At 41.1% G+C, this 19,729-nt stretch overlaps 1 protein-coding gene and 1 long non-coding RNA gene across 4 annotated transcripts in view; one reads left to right on the top strand and one right to left on the bottom strand.

The window, feature by feature from the left end:
- Nucleotides 1-11,695, top strand: part of LOC145719765 (uncharacterized) — a 25,864-nt gene extending 14,169 nt beyond the window's left edge. Inside the window, exon 3 of the long non-coding RNA XR_014142594.1 lies at nt 11,681-11,695. This is a non-coding gene — a long non-coding RNA (uncharacterized LOC145719765). The remainder of the gene's footprint in view (nt 1-11,680) is intronic.
- Nucleotides 1-19,729, bottom strand: part of MARCHF1 (membrane associated ring-CH-type finger 1) — a 281,890-nt gene that overhangs the window by 79,521 nt on the left and 182,640 nt on the right. The window contains exons 3-4 of one of the 3 annotated variants that reach the window (XM_081811298.1): nt 8,677-8,756; nt 7,634-8,398 (exon numbers count right to left, since the gene is read on the bottom strand). In XM_081811298.1, the coding sequence (XP_081667424.1) occupies nt 7,634-8,398; nt 8,677-8,756 (845 nt within the window). Of the gene's footprint in view, nt 1-7,633; nt 8,399-8,676; nt 8,914-19,729 lie in introns of those variants that run through there. The other 2 variants (XM_081811289.1, XM_081811293.1) reach the window with 2 other exon arrangements.

The raw sequence follows: 19,729 nt of genomic DNA, 5'->3' as shown, positions 1-19,729 counted from the left end.
GTCAACAAAACCAAAAGACAACAGACAGAATGGGAGAAGATATTTGAAAATGACATATCAGATAAAGGGCTAGTATCCAAAATCTATAAAGAACTTCTGAAACTCAACACCCAAAGAACAAATGATCCAATCAAGAAATGGGCAGAAGACATGAGCAGACATTTTCCCAAAGAAGACATCCAAATGGCCAACAGACACATGAAAAAGTGCTCAATGTTGCTCGGCATCAGGGAAATCCAAATCAAAACCTCAATGAGATATCACCTCACACCAGTCAGAATGGCTAAAATTAACAAGTCAGGAAACGACAGATGTTGGCGGGGCTGTGGAGAAAGGGGAACCCTCCCACACTGTTGGTGGGAATGCAAGCTGGTGCAGCCACTCTGGAAAACAGTATGGAGGTACCTCAAAGAGTTGAAAATAGAGCTACCATAAGACCCAGCAATTGCACTACTGGGTATTTACCCCAAAAATACAAATGTAGGCATCCGAAGGGGTACGTGCACCCTGATGTTTATAGCAGTAATGTCCACAATAGCCAAACTGTGGAAAGAGCCAAGATGTCCATTGATAGATGAATGGATAAAGAAGAAGTGGTATATATATACAATGGAATATTATGCAGCCATCAAAAGGAATGAAATCTTGCCATTTGCAATGACGTGGATGGAACTGGAGGGTGTTATGCTGAGCGAAATAAGTCAATCAGAGAAAGACATGTATCATATGACCTCATTGATCTGAGGAATTCTTAATCTCAGGAAACAACGGAGGGTTGCTGGAGTGGTGGGGGGTAGGAGGGATGGGGTGACTGGGTGATAGACATTGGGGAGGGTATTGCTATGGTGAGCGCTGTGAAGTGTGCAAGATGTTGAATCACAGATCTGTACCTCTGAAACAAGTAATACATTATATGTGAAAAAAAAAGAAGTAGAAGAAGAAGAAGAAGATAGCAGGAGGGGAAGAATGAAGGGGGGGAATCAGAAAGGGAGACGAGCCATGAGAGATGATGGACTCTGAGAAACAAACTGAGGGTTCTGGGGTGGGAGGATGGGTTAGCCTGGTGATGGGTATTAAAGATGGGTATTGTTTGCATATAACACCCAGTGTTCCATGCACGTTCTGCATGGAACACTGGGTGTTATATGCAACCAATGAATCATAGAACATTGCATCAAAAACTAATGATGTAATGTATGGGGATTAACATAACATAATAAAAAAAAGAATTAAGTCAAAAAATAGACAATTTTTACCATTTTCTCATTTTCCTCAAAAACTTTTCTTAATGAAAAAAATGAGAATATGCATAATGAAGGCTATAGCAAAACTATATAAAGTATACCTTCAAACTCACCATCCAACCCAAGCTAGACTAGAACATTATCAGAAGTTATTTACTTTTGGGCTCTTCCTCTTTTAAATAAGCCATTGATGGAATTAAATATATCTTATTTGTTTTACCCTGTACCACCCAATTCCCATTGTTCCCCATGACTTTTGCATCTCCTCTTTTAGCATTCTCTAATTTTGAAGCCATTCCAAGAATTCTTTTTGGGCAATTGCTGTATTCTGAGTACTATAGAGAGCATAAAAGAGGGATAAGATATAATTCCTACTTCAAGGATCTTAGTCTATAGGAAACAGAGAACTAACACGTGAAGCTGCTGGAAATTAAGTGAATTCTAAGTAATTGCTCCCAACTACAAAAGGTTATGGGAATCCGAAGAAAGGAAAGTTCACTGTGGACCAGGGTAGTTTGGGAAAGCTTTATGGAGAGGATAAAAATGAGATGAGTGTTGAAACATACCTAAATGTGGGCATTTGGAGAGGAAGAGAAAAACACTGGGAAGAGGGAGAGTTGCATTGGATGGTAGTTGAGTGCTACTGTTTTGTTTTTTCTTGCTTAGAATTCTTGTCCCACTTTTTCTGGTACTAATGTTATTCTTTTTTTTTTACTGAAATGTCTTTTCCCCAATTCATAAGGTCCTGGAGAGGTTGCCAAAGTCACATTTTAAATCCAACCTTCCTTCCCAAGGACTTGGTCTGGGCATAATGCCCAATGCCACTGGTGACTGTGGTTAGCCCAAGGATGTGACCTAGGGCAGGCTAATTCTATTCCATCCCTGGGACTGCATGTGTAACTGCTTGAAGAGAACATTTCTCTTTTCTGTTAAGTCATGGCTGGTAAAATGTAAGCCTAAAGCTATCTCTGCCCATACCGTCTCTTCCCTCTACTGTACAGAGGAAGCTTACCTGCAGTTGAAGAAAACGAGAACACACAGAGAAGGAGAACCACATTGTTTGAATCTCTGCAGTCTCTGAAGCCATCTGTATACCTGGATTTCCTATGTCTGTGGCTAATACATCCCTTTCTTGTTTAAGATCATTTGAATTGGTTTCAGTCAGTTTTACCCTGGTAGAAAGAGTCCTGACCAAAAGAGGTAGTAGGCTAAAGGGTGGATGTGGAGAAAGAACAGAAGTGTAAAGAAGGATCAAAATGGGACAGTAACAATGAGAAAGAGAGCACAGACCAAAAGCAGTATCTGGAGGAACAAAAGATAGGACTTGGTTAGAGACTGGGTATAACCAATGCAGGAGAAAAAGAGTCAAAAACTAGAAATTCCAGGTATTTGTGAGCTCACGGATAAAAATGGGGGTTGTTGCGATGAGGAAGTGGGTTTGCAGAGACACAATAGGCAAACCATGACATCTGAGTTCCTGGTAAAGTTGGGGCTTTGTCAGTCTATGGTTTTAGTAAGATGACCAGCACTTACTGGTACAACAGGGTGAACTACAAGAAGGTAACCTAACTTTGCTTTGTGTCAGCATTCAATAGAATATGACAGAAAACTGTAATTATGCTTCCCAAACTCATCTTTTCTTATTTACTTACTCATTTATTTATTTTAGAGAGAGAGAGAGCACGAGCTTGCGTGCGGGGGCGGGGGGGTGGGGAGGGGCAGAGGGAGAGGGAGAAGCAAACTCCCAGCTGAGCAGGGAACCCGACATGGGGCTCGATCCCAGGACCCTGGGATCATGACCTGAGCCGAAGGCAGACGCCCAACCGACTGAGCCACCAAGGAGCCCCCAACAATCCGTATTTTAACAAGACTTGTGGTCTGTGCTAATGTCCGCTAAGGTTTAAGCACTGCTGGTGTAGAGTATGCTTTATATGTTGGTTCCATAGCAGGTGAGGTAATCTACCACATAGTGCTACCATTCCAGCTTGTTAGAATAATTCCCTTAGAAAAATTCATTTTCCCTAAATCTATTCACTCAAAAACTGTATGTTGAATATATTCTATCTGCCAGGCACTGGTCCAGGCACAGTGGACGCTGGAACAAAGCTCAGTCAACCACCACAATACCCACATGTAGCAATTAAAAATTATGTTATGGAGGGGATTCCCAGGAGACTTGAGTGTTGAGCATCTTGAAGGTGTCCCTAAAGAAATTACATTTCAAGCAAAAAAGAATGACTAGGAGTTAGTCTGATGAAGGGCAGAGAAGGTAATGTGAAGGCATTCTAGGCCCTGAAAGGGACAAGCCTGGGCACTCTCAGGGAACTGAAGACAGACCAGCACCAACAGGTCTTCATTAGTCATGGGTGTTGAAGCCAGAGAGGCAGATCTGATAGACAGATCATGCAGGGACTTGTAAATCATATTAGAGATTTTGAACTTGCCACCAAGGGCAACGAAGAGGCCATTGAAAAGCCTCGAGCGTGGGCTAATACGATATAATCCATATTTTAAATACTTTTTTCCTATGAAAAAGGCAAAGTCAGGGCGCCTGAGTGGCTCAGTCCTTAAGCGTCTGCCTCGGCTCAGGTCATGATCCCAGGGTCCTGGGATCGAACCCCGCATCGGGCTCCCTGCTCAGCGGAAAGCCTGCTTCTCCCTCCCCCACTCCCCCTGCTTGTGTTCCCTCTCCTGCTATGTCTCTCTCTGTCAAATAAATGAATAAAATCTTAAAAAAAAAAAAAAAAAGACAAAGCCTTTCCCACTACACAGCTATGGGTGTAACAGCATGATGACTTAAATTCCCTGTAAGCTGTAATTGGCTAGTAGAGAAACTTTCTCTGAATAAGGCTTTGAGGAGAGTGGGAAAGAGTGTAGGGTGCCTAGGCAGGGGCCCAATGCCAGGAACAGAAAAGGAGGAAGGGCTTAGGAGCTTTTTCTGCTTTGTGGTTATGACCGAGGCTGGTTCTGCCCATGCATGTCTGAAGCAGCGGGAGTGCAAGTTCATAGGCAATTGCTGCCTCTCTCCCTTGCACAGGGGACCCTGGTGCTCAGGCTGTGTCCACCTGGAGGCCCCCACCTGGAGGCCTTTTTCCTGCATACGATTTCATTCAGAGATTTCATTCACTTCCCAGTCATCACAGTTACCTGCCTGAGAATGACACCCAAATTTATATGTCCTCCCTGGCCTTGAGAAGATTTTCATTATTAGTGTCTTTGTGCCATTGCCCCGTGCTAATATGTCATGTTAATAACAATTGCAAATATGCAATTGTTTCGTGGCGATCTGTGTACAGTTCACTAATGCTTGAACAATTCTACAGAACCAGCTGTGACTGCTCTCGTGCCCCTCAGGGACATGTCTCAGATTGTGTGCTGGACAGCTGACCCTGCAATATCACTGCAACCACAAAGAGCCTGCCTACGATGGAGCTCATCACGTATTTCCCAATCCGCCTCCCTCTGACCTCTTCTGCCTTTGTCAGTAAGAGCAGCATTTCCTGTCTCCCAAGTTCCAAGGTGTGGAGTCACCCCTGACTCCTTTGTCTTACGCTCTCACCAATTCCAAGCACCAGGATTGTTTCCAATCACTGGATGGAATGACCGCATACCATGTGTTCCTCCCTTTCATTACCCTTTATCTTCCTAATCCTACTTACCTCAAAGCAGGATACATTCTAACTTACTGCAACTTGTGCTCCTAAATCTAGGTTCCTTTCCCAATACACCCCCGGGGACGTGGTGAATGTATATGTTATTCTCCATCAGGCCTATTTTATTGAGCAAAGGATGCTCTGTATTATTTTTTGCAGCAAAATCTTTTTTTCCTAAAGGGATAATGTCGAACCCCATTATATACAAGAGATAAACATGCAACTTCTGTGACTGAAGATGGGCTAAGGGGAGCACGATCCCCCTGATCTGTTCTCAGCTTCTGAGGCAGCCTCTTTGGTACCCAAAGGCTCATTGAGCCAGTTTGAAAACAAAGATGTAGAGAACTCATACCTTCTTTGGAAAGATATGCATGTTTTCTCTACAAAGTCTTTAAAAAAAAAAATTTTTTTTTTTTAGTTGTTATCTATGTAAACTTTCCAACCCAGTAATAGAAGTTCACACAAAATTCTTCAGTGCAGAGTGTCATTCCCTCATCTCTGTCTGGGCTAATGGTGTTTCCCCTGCCCTGGGTGCCTGGAATGCCCAGCATGCATCTCTGACAATTTAATTCTACTTTTCTTGGTCCCAATCCTACCTCTTAATGGGGTTTCCAGATTGTTCCAGCTCTCAGAAGTTTTTCTGTCTTCAAATTTCTGCAGTATTCCTTTTGTTTTGTTTTAATTCACCCTGTACTATCTTGAATTTGTATCTTTTCGGATGTGTGTTCAATTTCTCCCACTAGATAACAGGCTACTTAACAGGAAGAATCAAGTCTTTTGTTGCTTTTTGCCCTCAGCGTCCAGTATAATACACAGTCCCTGTATTTGCTTAGTGGGTGTATTTTGATGACAACCCACAGCAAGAAATAATAAGAATAGGTCCATCGATCTCACTTTCATTAATAGAAGTCTAAGTTAAATATCCTGTCTTTGAAAATGTTCTTCCAGAGCAGTGCTTTTAAGTTAGGAGAATCAGCCACTATGACTTTAATTGCAAGCATTACTTTTTTTCTCCAATTACTATTAAGCCCACAACTAGCTTCTTTCATTAAATTATGTTGGAAGTAGATTCGGGGAATGACAACAGGTGGCTGTAAGTGGGGAGTTCTTGGTTGAGACTGGAAATAGTGTTTTATCCCATACCCCAACATTTTAGCAAAGTCACACTTAAATCATATTCCAAAGATTACAAGAAACTTACATTAATATATAATTCAAATGGTGTCACTTCTTTGAGATGTCTGAGCATGTTGTACCTGGCTCTCTCCACCTCTCCCCACCATCTCTACTACCCGCTCCCCACATTCATCACACCCTGGCCACAGCAGCCCACTTTCAGTCCCCTGGATTGCCAAACTCCTTCCCTCCTCCTGGCTTGGTGTAGTGGCCCTTTCTGCCTGAATGGTCCTCCCCGTTTCTTTCCTTGATCAATGCCTGTCATTCTCGAGCCTCAGTCAGCTTGGCTGACTCTTTTAAGAGAGTTCTCTGATCTCTCTGAGTAGGTGAAGCTTCCTTGTTGTGGACTTTCATAGTCCTTATCACAATTGTAATTGTACATCAACTGTGAAATAGTTTCTTTTGTTTCTCCATTCCCCCTTAGACAGTAAGCTCTAAGATGTCAGAGACTATATAAATCTCAGGCACTGTAACATTTCCAGTGCCGAGAATTGATGCATAACAGGTGCTTGAATGAATAAATCAATGAGCATTTTATGAAAATCTTATAAAACATTCTGAGAAATAAACTATTATTATTTACATCCAGGCCTCAAATCTCCTTGTCCTGTCTTGAATGGATACTGGCAACATTCTCGGGGTCACGTCATTGGCAGGAGGCACACATACATGTTTTATAAAGTAACTTTAACTTTCATAAAACAAGCCCAAACAACCAAGCATTATGCAACAAAACAACAAAACTTAACCAACTTAAATGACTAGGGGATAACATGAACACATAAAACTATCTGTTTTGTTTAAAATGATCTGACTTGTGCATACTAGCATGGATATTCCTATAATTCTTATTCACTTTAAGTTATTTTGAAAATGTATACGGTTGGGAAAAAATGGCAAGAAAGGTCTCATAGCTATGAAATATCTACATGTTGAAACCTTTCAGTACATGATTATCACTAAAGTTGATGTGTTCTCTTTCCCTGAAGGCTCCAGCAATCCCACTGATATGTCCATGACCTGTTTCTGTGGCCTTTCAGTCTTGAAATACCCTGCTGAGTCAGACAACTGGAGAACAAATTAGCACCAACTGCAGAGATTTTTCTGATTAAAAAAAAAAAATCTGACCTTAAAAAAACCCAAGCCTTGAATATCTTTCTGTCAGGATGCTAACAGTTCACCGAATTTGCATTAAAGGATCTAGGGTTTCATACACTCTCACTCATCTTTCCTCCACTGGTCTTGTCTTAACTTGAATGGGTACCAGACCCAACTGGCTTGTCAGTACATTTACCAGGATAACTCACTATCCAATTGAGGGAAGAGTAAAGGGGACATCTAATTCTATTCTGGAACAGCTTTCAAACCCATGGATGCTTCCCTATTATTTCTTCCCATTCCCACAGCTGCCTTTTCTTGTTTTATCACCTTATATACAATCAGACAAATAACAGTATGAATACATGTTATGTTTTGAGGGGAGAGGTCGAACACACGCCTAACTCACAGCGGGAAGAAATGCATGTGGATGGCATCAAGTCTTTCTCTACAGTGACTGACCTGCATATTTTTAAATTATCAGACCCGTCATGGTAGGTGGCAGGAGGCTTCTGCACAGAGTTATTCACCTGGAACGTGGCAGCGTCCACATACTTGCCACCTTCGGCTACTGCCAATATATCAGTGCTGCAATCGGCTTCTGAAAGTCTTTTCTGGACGGTTTCATATTGCCCAAGACGATGCAAGAGCTGCAGATCCCTGTGGTGGTGCCTGCCTTTGCTCTCCTCGTGCTCCCTTGAGGATCTCTTAATCTCAAAGGATCCTTGTGGCAGGGAAAGACTGCATTCTTGGCACCTTGTGCCCTTTCCTCTGCAGAGATTTAAAGAGCAACTTGCACATTCAGTCAGCTCTTGTTGCTTTTTCCCTTTGGATTCCACATCTACCAGATCCATTCCATGAGGAGCAGAAGGCCCATCCACATTTCTGCATGGCTTATTGCCATTTCTCCTTCTTCTTCGTGACAGTCGGAATTTAACTTGGGCTCTTCTCTTTGCCTGAATCCAGTGAGTCTCATCTGTGGAAGATGAATCTGAAGAGTCTGCATAAAGATCGCTCCATCTGGGGCTTGTGATTTGGAGGTGAAAATCATTTCTTCTCCCTTTTATTTGTTCTTCTGCAGGCTCATATCTCTCAGAGGCCCTCCTCCTCCTCCTAGGCCTCTGTTTTACTGATTTCTTACCAGACTCTTCCCTAGCAGGGCTCAGCACCATGACAGGGGTGCATTGCTCAAATGCATCTTCTGACATGTCATGCAAGATGGCAGATCTAGACAAAGCAGCAGGCAAAGGATGGGAGATGGGAATGGAGAGGAGAGCCACAGGAAAACAGAGAGAGAGAATGATGAAAATGATAGCATGGACCAGAAGTTGGTAAATAAAGATCAAATGAAGAGAAAGCACTAAAGGGGGAAAAATTAAGCCAGTATAAATTGTCCATGGACAATGTAAGGCAGAGGCAAGAGCCACACAGTCTCAGAATATAAAAGAAGACTACAAAACATTGGTCTAAACAAGATTAAATAGGATCATTTGCTGAGCACTTACCTGCAGATGTCCTGAGTAGATGGACAGACAGACAATCTTGACTGGCTCCTGGGAGCTGTCCCTGTTGTTGGACTGCTTGCCTGGAGAAACAAGTTAGATAATTTGGCATCTTGGTTAAGGTAATACATGGTCGATATCTTGCTTTTTTTCCACATATTTAAAAAATTACAACAAACGTGGCTGCCGGCTGTCATGTTGCTCATAACGCAGCTCACAGCATATAGGAAGTTAGAGGGTTCGTTTTGCAAAAGTAAAACTTATTTGAGGAACTTGGAACAGCTGAGACGCTGTACCACTTTGCTGTTGCTTCATTTATGAGAGAGGAAGATGATTCCACAAGTTTCTGTTCTATTTACTGTAAACATTTGAGTGGAATGGCTCCATTTGCCTTGGAAACAATGGGTAACATCTGAATATTCTATAATACAAAGGACGTAAAGGCTATTATGTGACAAGGATGGTAATAACCTGGGAAGCCTAAATAATCAAATAGCCATTGGACTGCTAGATATTGCCTGGGAATCACATGAAGTCACATCAAGGCCCTATGAGATAATATATTTGGAAATGTTTTGTAATATTTTAAAGCCTATAGTTATTACTACTGTTATTTCATCATGGGAACTGATGGAATCCACCCATCACAACTTTATTGACCTTTCGTATCTTCTAACCCTGTGATGGTCCTGAGGCTATTAATAACAGAGCCTGAAATAAGGCAGATTGTTAGCACAGAGTTGAATGCATGTCACCAAACTCCTACCTTTGAAACGCATTTTCTTCACTGAATTTGACATCTTTAACCTGTTGTATTTAATACAGACGATGGTGATAAATCAAAGGATAGAATGTGCTGAGAACTGGCTGTGTGCCAGGCATTGTGCTGAGGCTTTATCAACTGTTTCCTAAATCCTCACAATAATCTCACCAGGGGGAAATAGTAACAACTAACAGTTTGGAGTGAATAGTATGTGCCAATCACTGTCAGTGAATTTTCATTTGTCTGTTCATGAATACTCATGAGAAGCGAGTGTGCTAAATGCTGTGATTATTTCCATGTTATCGGTAAGGAAACTGAGAAGTCGGTGCTGCTTCTCAGGAGTAGGTTAGAGCAAGAGGTTTGGGATGAGGAATCTTGCCCTCTCGTTTGTTCTCTTACCCACCTGAGAATACACTTCTCCTTTACACAGGAGGAAACTAAGGGGGGGCCCTGACCAAGGAGATATCTATCTATATCTATATAGATAGATATCTCTATATATATCTATATATAGCTTCTAGAAGCTGGAAAAGGCTAGAAAATGGGATCTTTGCTAGACCCTCTGGAAAGAATGCAGCCCTGCTGACACCTTGATTTTGGCTCAGTGAAACCCATGTTTGACTTTGACCTCCAAAACCATAAGATAATAAACTGCTATTTTAATTCAAGAAGTTTGTGGTAAATTGTCAAGGAGTCATAGGAAACTAATATAGGAGATGAGACTTGAGCTAATCTAAAAGGCAAGCAGGAGTTATTAAAGAAGGGATCAAAAATATTCTAGGCAGAGGACACGGGGGCCAAGAGGGAAGGATGGCGTTCTCAGCTTGCTCCACAGACTGATTTACATCTGCACACTTCTGACTTAGTATTTTTGGAGGGTTCCCTACCAATCCATGAACACTGTATTTTTAAAATACTTGAATGTCATCTTTGAACACCAGTCCATGTTTAGTTATATCTTTCAATATTTCTATCAAAACTCATTTATTTCAAATTTTTTAATTCAGATTAACTGCATCCATCGAACAGGTATATAGCCAATTTTTGTAAAATATAAGCATTTCTTTTTTTTTAAAGATTTTATTTATTTATTTGACAGAGAGAGACACAGCGAGAGAGGGAACACGAGCAGAGGGAGTGGGAGAGGGAGAAGCAGGCTTCCCGCGGAACAGGGAGCCCGATGCGGGCCTCGATCCCAGGACCCTGGGATCATGACCTGAGCCGAAGGCAGATGCTTAACGACTGGCCACCCAGGCGCCCCAAATACAAGCATTTCTGTACTCTATGCAGTAAGCAGTAAGTTTTATTAGATTGCATAACACTTATCCCACATACAACCACTGAGGTTAATAGGGAGTTCTGCATGCAGCAGTCGCTGAATAAAGTGAAGTTTACTACTCATTCTCTTTTAAAAAAGCAATGAAGTCCAAAAGTGACCTCAAATCACTGATAATACTATAAAAGTGAACCAAAATATGTTGAGCATCGTAATGGATATCCATGGCTACTTACTGACATGTTGAAGCCAATTCTATGAAGCTGTACAGGGAAAGGATGTTGAAACAGACATAATCATAATAAAAAGTTTTATTGTCTCACAGGCCTGGGCAAATGTATGTCCTACAATGAGAAAGTGATTTGGTAATGAATAATAATGCAGCTTCCCTTTGGTAATGAATAATAACATGCAGCTTCCCTTTGGAGGGTTTTTTGGTCCACCATGAGACTGAATCAAATAGCATTTGTGTCTACGAGCCTTGAGCATTTTGAAGGAAATAGAAATCATCCTTACTGTGCATCAAGAATCTTCAAACAGTTCATGTCTGATATTAGTTGATACACGTTCAGTTTGGAGGTGGGGCAGAGGTTATAGCATCAGCTACTGTAGCAGATGCCATCGATGCCCACCCCATCCCCTTGGCCTTCTTCTGAGTTCACTGGATGCTGACTGATTCCCACTAGAGTGCCTGTGTCTCTTGGGTTCTATACCCTGGGTCTTTGGTACCATGCGCTCGCCCTTGGTGCAACCTGGAAGTGTGGCGTAAGTTAAAACCTCTGGGGACCACTCTTGGACTGAAGTCAGTGGATAAATGCTCTAGATTTTCCATTCTCCTGAAGGAGAGTTCTAAAATGACTTGTAGTTTCTCAAAAGGTCCCAAGCTGGATTATGGCCCTGTTGACCCTAGTTTATCAACACACCCCTTTATTGGCATTTCCCCTTTCTCTCTGTCTTACTTTATCCAGGCCTGTAGTGCTTCCTGGGATCACTTCCTAGAAAAACTACCCACACCCAGTTAAGACAGTGCAATCTATTTGGCCAGCTGATTGGTATAAAATTAACCCAAGCTTGTATGACTTTAGATTTATTCGTTTAGCAACATGAATTAAAGGTCTGTTATGTAACAGATACTATGGAGAGTTCTGGGAATAAAGAAAAGATAGCATCCTGAAGGAGCTTCTTGTTTAGTAGAAAAGAGATTCAAATGGACAAGCAATTTTAATATAGTCTCGTCTATCATGATAGTCTAGTAATGGGAGTTCTGATGAAGGAAGGGCACCTCACGTAGAACGGAGCAGAGATTTAAAGGAAGTGTCCTATGGGAGATGATGTCTGAGCAAGAAAGAGTGAATGTGAACCCAGTTTTATAATGACTGGAGGGAGGGTGTTGAGAGAGATAAGAAATGATACAAAGTCAGTATAAAGGAGTAGACAGAGATCCTGTATGTCACATTGAAATTTTTGGATTGTATCATAAAATGAATAGAAAGTCACTGGTAGATATTCAGCAGCAAATAGAAATGAGTAAATTGGGGCACTAGAAAACTCACTTTGGCAGCTGAGAACTGGAAAGTCTAGGAGTGATTATAAGCAGGGGAAAGAATTAGGATTCTATATATCCAGGATGCAGCAGGGATTGGGAAAAGGGATAGTTTATTTATTTATTATTTATTTATTTATTTTTATTATTTATTTATTTGAGAGAGAATGAGAGAGAAAGAGTGAGAGAGAGAGCGGAAGAGAGAGAGAGAGCACAAGTGGGCGAGGAGCAGAGAGAAAGGGAGAAGGAGAAGCAGACTCCCTGTTGAGCAGGGAGCTCGATGTTGGGCCTGATCCGAGGACTCGAGGATCATGACCTGAGTCGAAGTTAAATGCTTACCAGACTGAGCCACCCAGGCACTCCTGGAAAAGGGATAGTTTAAAATATAATCCTAACTGGTTGTTTTATTTTTAAATATGATAAAAATTATTTCAAAAATCAGTTGAAAAAAGTAACACAGGGAAACATCTTTAATGTCCAATGAAAAAAATTTTATTAAAGTTAAGTGGGATGAGAGGTTAGAGTACTTTTACCAGATATCAAAACATAGTATGAATCTTTAGAAATTAGGAGAATATGTATGTGGAAAACTATCTATCTATCTTCTATCTATCATCTACCTATCTATCTACCTATCTATTAGCTTTCTATTCCTTAGTACTTAATAAAGTTACATTTCAAATTAGTGGGAAAAGACCAGGTTATTAAATAAATAGCATGGGCAGAAATGACTAGTCATTCAGAAAAATGTAAAGCTGGATCCCTTTCTTATTGCTTACACTGCAGTTTAGGTGGATAAAAGACTTAAATGTAGTAAAATAAAAATAAAAATATGAGAAGGAAACATAACTGAGTATGTTTATAATGTTGCGGAAGGGAATCCCTTTCTTGGGACGACATAAAATAAAAAATTAACATAGGAAAAGACAGTTAAGCATGGTAATTAAAAAAATAAAAACTTCTAATTTATAAAAAAGAAATACATACACTCACCAACATTACCCCAGACAAAACTCAAAGCCATAAATAATGCCATATTTCATAATATATATGATAGCCAGATAGTTAATTTCTATAGTACTCATAGACTTTTTACAAATTAAAAAAAAGAGAGAAATTGGTTGATCTTAGGAAAAAATGAGTAAGACACACAGACAGGTAGTTCACAGGGGAGGAACTGCACATGGCTTTTGGCCACGTGTAAAAAGATGCTCCATCTCAATAAGCAAACAAATGTAAATTCAGTTAACAATGGCATTTACTTTCACTTGTCAGATCAGCACATTAAAAAAGATTGATTAATACCTAGTGTAGCCAAAGTTGGGGACACCAAGCATTGCCATATATTGTTGAAATAATTGTAAATTGGCACAACTTATTTGGAGGGCAATTTGGTAAACTTTAATAAGGTAGAAAATGTCTATGGGATTCAAATCAGAAATTCTACTCACAGGAATCAATTTTATTAAAACACCTACAAAATTGTCCGAAGATATGTTCATTATAACAAGAATGTTTATTATAGTATGGTTTGTCATAGTATGAAATTGGAAACAACCCAAATGTTTAGTTTCTTAACATTGAAATACATAAGCCATTTTAAGAAAAGAGATACACCACATACATGCACACACAAGCTCACACAGCACACGTGTAGGATATATTTTTAAGTGAAAAGTTAAGCTTCAAAGCTGTATATAGTATGACCTCACTTGGGTAAATAATGCTTTCATGATATATGCTATCATATGAATAGGACACATTTGGAGGAGCGTACATCCAACCATTAGCAGTGATTATTTTTGTGAGGTGGGATTATGAGAACCTTTATTTTTCAGGTTATATATTTCTATAATATTTAAAAATTTAATTTTAATAAAAGGAAAAATAACTTTTTAAAGATTTGTTTATTTGAGAGAGAGAGAGAGAGAGTGGCAGGGAGGGGTGGAGGGAGAAGTAGAGAGAGTCTCAAGCAGACTTTTTGCTGAGCGTGGAGCCCAACGCAGCGGTTTGATCTCAGGAATGAACCCGTGATCATGATCGGCCCAAACCAAGAGTCGGACACTCAACTGATTGAGCCACTCCCGTGCCCCAACTTTTTAATCATATTAACGGTGATGTCATAAATGATAACTATTAATATAAAAAATCAGGATTGGTATTTTTTTCTCTAATATTTAAGTGATAAAGTCATTGCTTATTTAGCGTCTTTGTATTCCACTTTCATTCTTCAATTACATGTACTCAGCATGGTATCTACGTAAAAGAATTGTTATGATGGTAACATGAAATCACTGATCAGATAACTGCTTTGTGGAATGTACAAGAGTTGTAGTCAGATGCTAATCATGAAATATTAGAATTCTTTTTATTCATTCCCAGCAAATCATGTTTTCTCCCCACAGTGGACTCAATGGTATCCTCTCATTCAGAGAGAAGACACAGAACAGTCTAAGGTCAGTGATTCTCAATCCTGGCTAAAAATTAGAATCACTGGGGAAGTTTTCAAATAAATACCTCTAACTGGGCCTGATTCCAGAAGCTTTTGAAGAATGGACCCCGGGGTACAGGACCTGACCATCAGTATTTTTAAAAGCTGCCCCACTGACTCAATGTGCAGCCAAAGTTAAGAACCACTGGCTTAGGTCAAAGGGGATACAATTTTACTTCTAATTTCATATTAGATATTTTATTTTTCCTGAGACTCCAGTGGTAATATTCTTGAAAGCTTGATTTTTTTGAGAGAGGAAAGTGTTTTCTAAATTCTCAAATCTCATGTTTATACATCTAGAAGAGATCTTGGACTTCAGGGCGTAGTTTTACTACAATCTATAGTGTAGGGAGATAAAGGGTATGACTTTAAATCAATACTTTACAGGAAGAATAATTACTCTCTGCTCACTACTACCTGCTGCTGAAGAACAGGAGAGGGAGAGAAGAACGAAGGATGAAATTCCAGTGTCTTCCTTCCCCATTTATCCACGCTGGGTTGAACATGGTTTGGGGAGAAGGGGTGGGGGCAGCACAGGGTATATGCAAACCTCACCAGGAGATGGCTGTGGGAAAACCAGGAGAATGATGTTTGCTCTTCCTTTCCCTGGAAAGACTGCAATGTCTTTCAGATTAGCTTTTCAGTGGGCAAGGGAGGTGCCTGATACATCACCTGCATGGTTGGGTAGAAGTGACAGAGGCAGCTGTGCCAGTTTCCCATTCTTCCAGAATGGGTAGAGTGAGGAAATCCAGATGTCTTGTGCTTTGGTGAGTGTGTGTGAAAGATAACTGAGATTGCTAGCCTGGGGAAGTAAGCAAGGGTCAACGAGAGTACAAGTCAATGGGACTTTGTAACAGAAGGCCACAGAAAAGACTACCAGGCAAAAGGCCTGGCAATGACAGTGAAAACTCAAACGGGTTGGAAGATCAGAGCCCTGCTTGACTGTAACAAAGAGCCAGTCACCAGGTCTTGGTGCCTTAGCAGTAGTAGTAAAACCTGCAGTAAAAACCTGCGTATAGAACTCTAAAGAGAGCTCCGTGCCCTAGTGTATTCTGAAAATTGAAGGGATAATGGGAAGAAACCTTGAAAGACTGGATGTGATGAAGTTTTGAACTGGGAGAGACTGATACCTTTTTCTGAAAAAAAAAAAAAAAAATCAAGTTTTCCATATCAGCCATAAGGAGAACTCAAGAGGAAGATACAGGGAATGAGATTACTTTTAGAAAGTCACATGTTTTTTCCCCCTGTATTGTGCAAAATTTACCACACTTCACCCTGGGGTCCATGTGGGATCCCTAGGAAACTGTGTAACATTGTGCTACATCTGTAGCATTGGCTGATTACAAAATCTAGATATAGAAGAAAGCAATCTTGAAGTTGGGTCTATAATCTTGTGGATTAGAAATGGTGCATTAAGAAAGATGCAGGCCAGACAAAAAGAAAAGAGTGGTATGACAAGTTGTCTTAATGCTCCTTTTGGCACACCAGGTTTTGGGAAAAACTGAAAATCCTTTCAAAAAAACGAAAGACAAATCTCCCTTTGGCAATTCACAACATTAGGGGTGAGGCTTAGAGGGAGGCTAGATTCTTTGAGAATCTAGGAGAAAGGAAAGTTTCTCCTTTCTAAAGGAGAAACTAATGGTGCAGAATCGAGCTTGCCTTGAAAGGCCCTGGAAAGCCAGCAAGTGGGGCCCAACTGGTCTACAGAGGCCAAGCTATGCCAGCCTACATATCCTGTTGGAACAGACAGTTGAAAACAGAGATGGAACGGTGATTGTCAGCAGGGAGGGCACAGCAGGGGATTTGTTCTGAAGTACCAGCTCATGTCACTTTCTCCTTCTTAAAATCCATCCATACCTATTGATATAGATCAGATCCAAGATGAGCTTGGGCAGCAGTCAAGATTGAACCCCTGGGAGCAGGAGAGGATAAGGCTGATTCTGAGAGGAAGGAACGTCTCTTGGGGGGAATAAATAGACACCATTCTGTGAAGAAGTTGAGGACCCATCATGGTACCCAAGCTACCTTGTAAAAGGTACACATCCTAGGAGATAGAGAAACAGATTCAGGCAGTTGCCTTTGGTACCCCATGTCACATCTCAGTCCACTTCTGATAACTGCAGCCCTAGAGAACAATTCCTTTGTGAGCACCAACTGGCCTCCTGGTGAGAATGTCCCATCTCAAGGGAGTGCAACCTAGTTTCTACTCCTAAAACAATGGAAACCCACTTGGCTCTGTACAAGCCTGAGTGCAAGGGAAATAATACCTCTAGGGACAAACTCAAAAATATGGGAGTCAGAAGCTTGTGGAAAAATGATCCATCCTTTCTGTCAGATACAGAATTCAGAAAGACACTTTGGATATCTCTCAGGAGTCCCATTAGAATCATAACTGACTTCAAAATGCACCCTTAAATTGACTTTTTACTCACTCTTTTCTCATGTTTCCTAATTCCTCATTGATGATTCCTGGGATAACTTCTGAAATACACCAACTGCACTAAAAGTCTTGTCAGCAGTACTGCTTTGAGGGGAACCCAGACTGAGAGATAGTTGGTAGCAGAAATAGTACCATAATGCAGACCCACAAGAAAGAATGTAGGAGCTGGGTCACTCATTATCAAACTTCACAGGGAACTCTTTGCTGGTAGTAAGTGGGATGGTGATAATGTCTAGTGAACTGTAGCCTCACAAGCACTGGGTTGGCTGAGGCACAGGTGATGGGGAAGCAAGCAGTAGCTCTGGAATTTGTATTATCCAATGGTAATTAGGATATGCAGTTGCCTGGCTTTGTTAACTGCCTTGGGAACTTCCATGAAAGAGAATGGAAGGTTCAGTTTGGCCAAATACCAATGGAGGTTACTTTGTGAAAGCCTGTGTACAAGGACAGCCCAAAGTACAGAGATGTTACCCCTAGGTAGCTCTCTGCCAAAAGGGAGCAGAAGCTGGAGGATAAGTCGTCAGCCCCCAGTCCTTCAGGTGGTCAATTCTTGGAGACATTCTTTACATTTCATAAGGAGATCCTGGTGGAATCAAGCCCTGTTGCCATATCAGTGACCTCTTTATTACACCCTTCGATTGGCTTCCCCTTTTCTTTCTCTCACTTTCCTTCTGCCTCACTCCTGTTGCCCAGTGAACACTTCCCAAACAAGTTACTGGTATAAGTCCTTGTCCCAGGCCCTGCCCCCGTGAGAACTTAAACTCAGACACTGAAGGTTTAGGGTGGGCTCTATCATCAGATAAACTGGCTGGCTGTTGCCCTTGCACTTGCTGGCCTGGACTATCTCCCATGCTCCTGAGTTGTATATCCTCTAGATGGCAGGTCTGGCGCTCAGTCTGCAAGAAGATCAAGTTCCAGTCCTGGCCCTTTCCTCAACCTGTTGCAGTTAATTGCCTAGAGAGAGGAAGATATTCTCAGAGCTCTCACTGCCTCTCATTCTCCTACCATAATGCCGACCCACAAGATAGAATGTAGGAGCTGTCTTTGATCCGTATATCCACAGAGCTTCGAGATTTATCTTCCTAAGGTATAATTCCAGGCATCTCCTTTGCTTGATCAGAAGGCTTCAACGATTCCTGACTGCTTAATACATACAAAGAGGGCAGTTTGGGATTTGGGGGCCTTTGTGTTTTGACTCCCATCTACTTTTCTGGTATTTATCTCAGCCTTAACTCCTCTTAATTCCTGGATTCCAGCAACACCCTGCTTATTTGTTTGTCAAAATTATCCTATCCATATTTATCATAATACCAAATATGTTCCATACTTTAAAAAAGAAAGATTTTATTTATTTGTTTGAGAGAGAGAGAGCAAAAGAGAGAGAGCACAAGCAGGGGGTGCGACAGGCAGAGGGAGAGGGAGAAGCAGACCCCCCAATGAGCAGGGAGCCCGATGCGGGACTCGATCCCAGGACCCTGGGATCATGACCCGAGCTGAAGGCAGACGCTTAACCGACTGAGCCACCTAGGCGCCCTGTCCCATACTTTTCTTTTATTTTTTTACGTTAAGTTAGCCACCATACAGTACATCATTAGTTACGTGTCCCATACTTCTATTTCTATGCGGCTCTTTGCAGAGAAAACAGCAAAAGTGAAGCCGCGGAATTTTCCTCAAGGGCTACCTCATTTTCTCAGCTTTACGAACAGCCATTCTCCTTTGAACTCCAACAACCCTTTTAACTTCTTTTATGGTTTCACCCTTGCTCTAGCATTTATCATCTGTGTTCCCATCCAACCATTTCCAAACTGCCACAATGTTCTACAGTTAATCTTTTTTGCTTCTTTTCCAGATTGAGTAAAGAGGCCACGTGTTACTCATTTTGGAAATCTTCATAGTGCCTTGTGGTGCCTTGTAGCTAATAAAGAGTTGTGGGGTTGTATTGAGCTTGGCAACAGTTGAATTGAGTTCAACTGAGCTTGGTAATAGTTGGACCACATTGAATTGACCTTGGTAAATCCTGTCCTGATTGCAGTGGAGATAGAGATGACAATTATATCACAGTGAACCAGGAAGAAAGGGCTCCATTCTCCTCTGTAAAAGAGGCAATTCTGCTCTCCTACAAAATAAATGAACTGAGGCCAATATTTGATACAATTTTTGAGGTCCTTTCCTTGGACTTTGGAGTTAAAAAGCATATCAAATGAAAGATGTGTCTTCTGTTTTCTTTCTTTCATTTTTTAAATGATTTTAAATTTTATTTATTTATTTACTTTTTAAAAAAAAATTTTATTGTTATGTTAATCCCCATACATTACATCATTAGTTTTAGATGTAGTGTTCCATGATTCATTGTTTGCATATAACACCCAGTGCTCCATGCAGAATATGCCCTCTTTAATACCCATTGCCAGGCTAACCCATCCTCCCACCCCCCTCCCCTCCAGAACCCTCAGTTTGTTTCTCAGAGTCCATAGTCTCTCATGGTTCGTCTCCCCCTCCAATTTCCCCCCTTCATTTTCCCCTTCCTGCTATCATCTTCTTCT

This window comes from Leptonychotes weddellii, chromosome 2, assembly GCF_054177405.1.
Source record: "Leptonychotes weddellii isolate Sample4059 chromosome 2, ASM5417740v2, whole genome shotgun sequence".
Taxonomy (NCBI): Eukaryota; Metazoa; Chordata; class Mammalia; order Carnivora; family Phocidae; genus Leptonychotes; species Leptonychotes weddellii.
The sequence above is the reverse complement of the archived record's forward strand: the minus strand, read 5'-3'. Positions and strand labels throughout refer to the sequence as shown.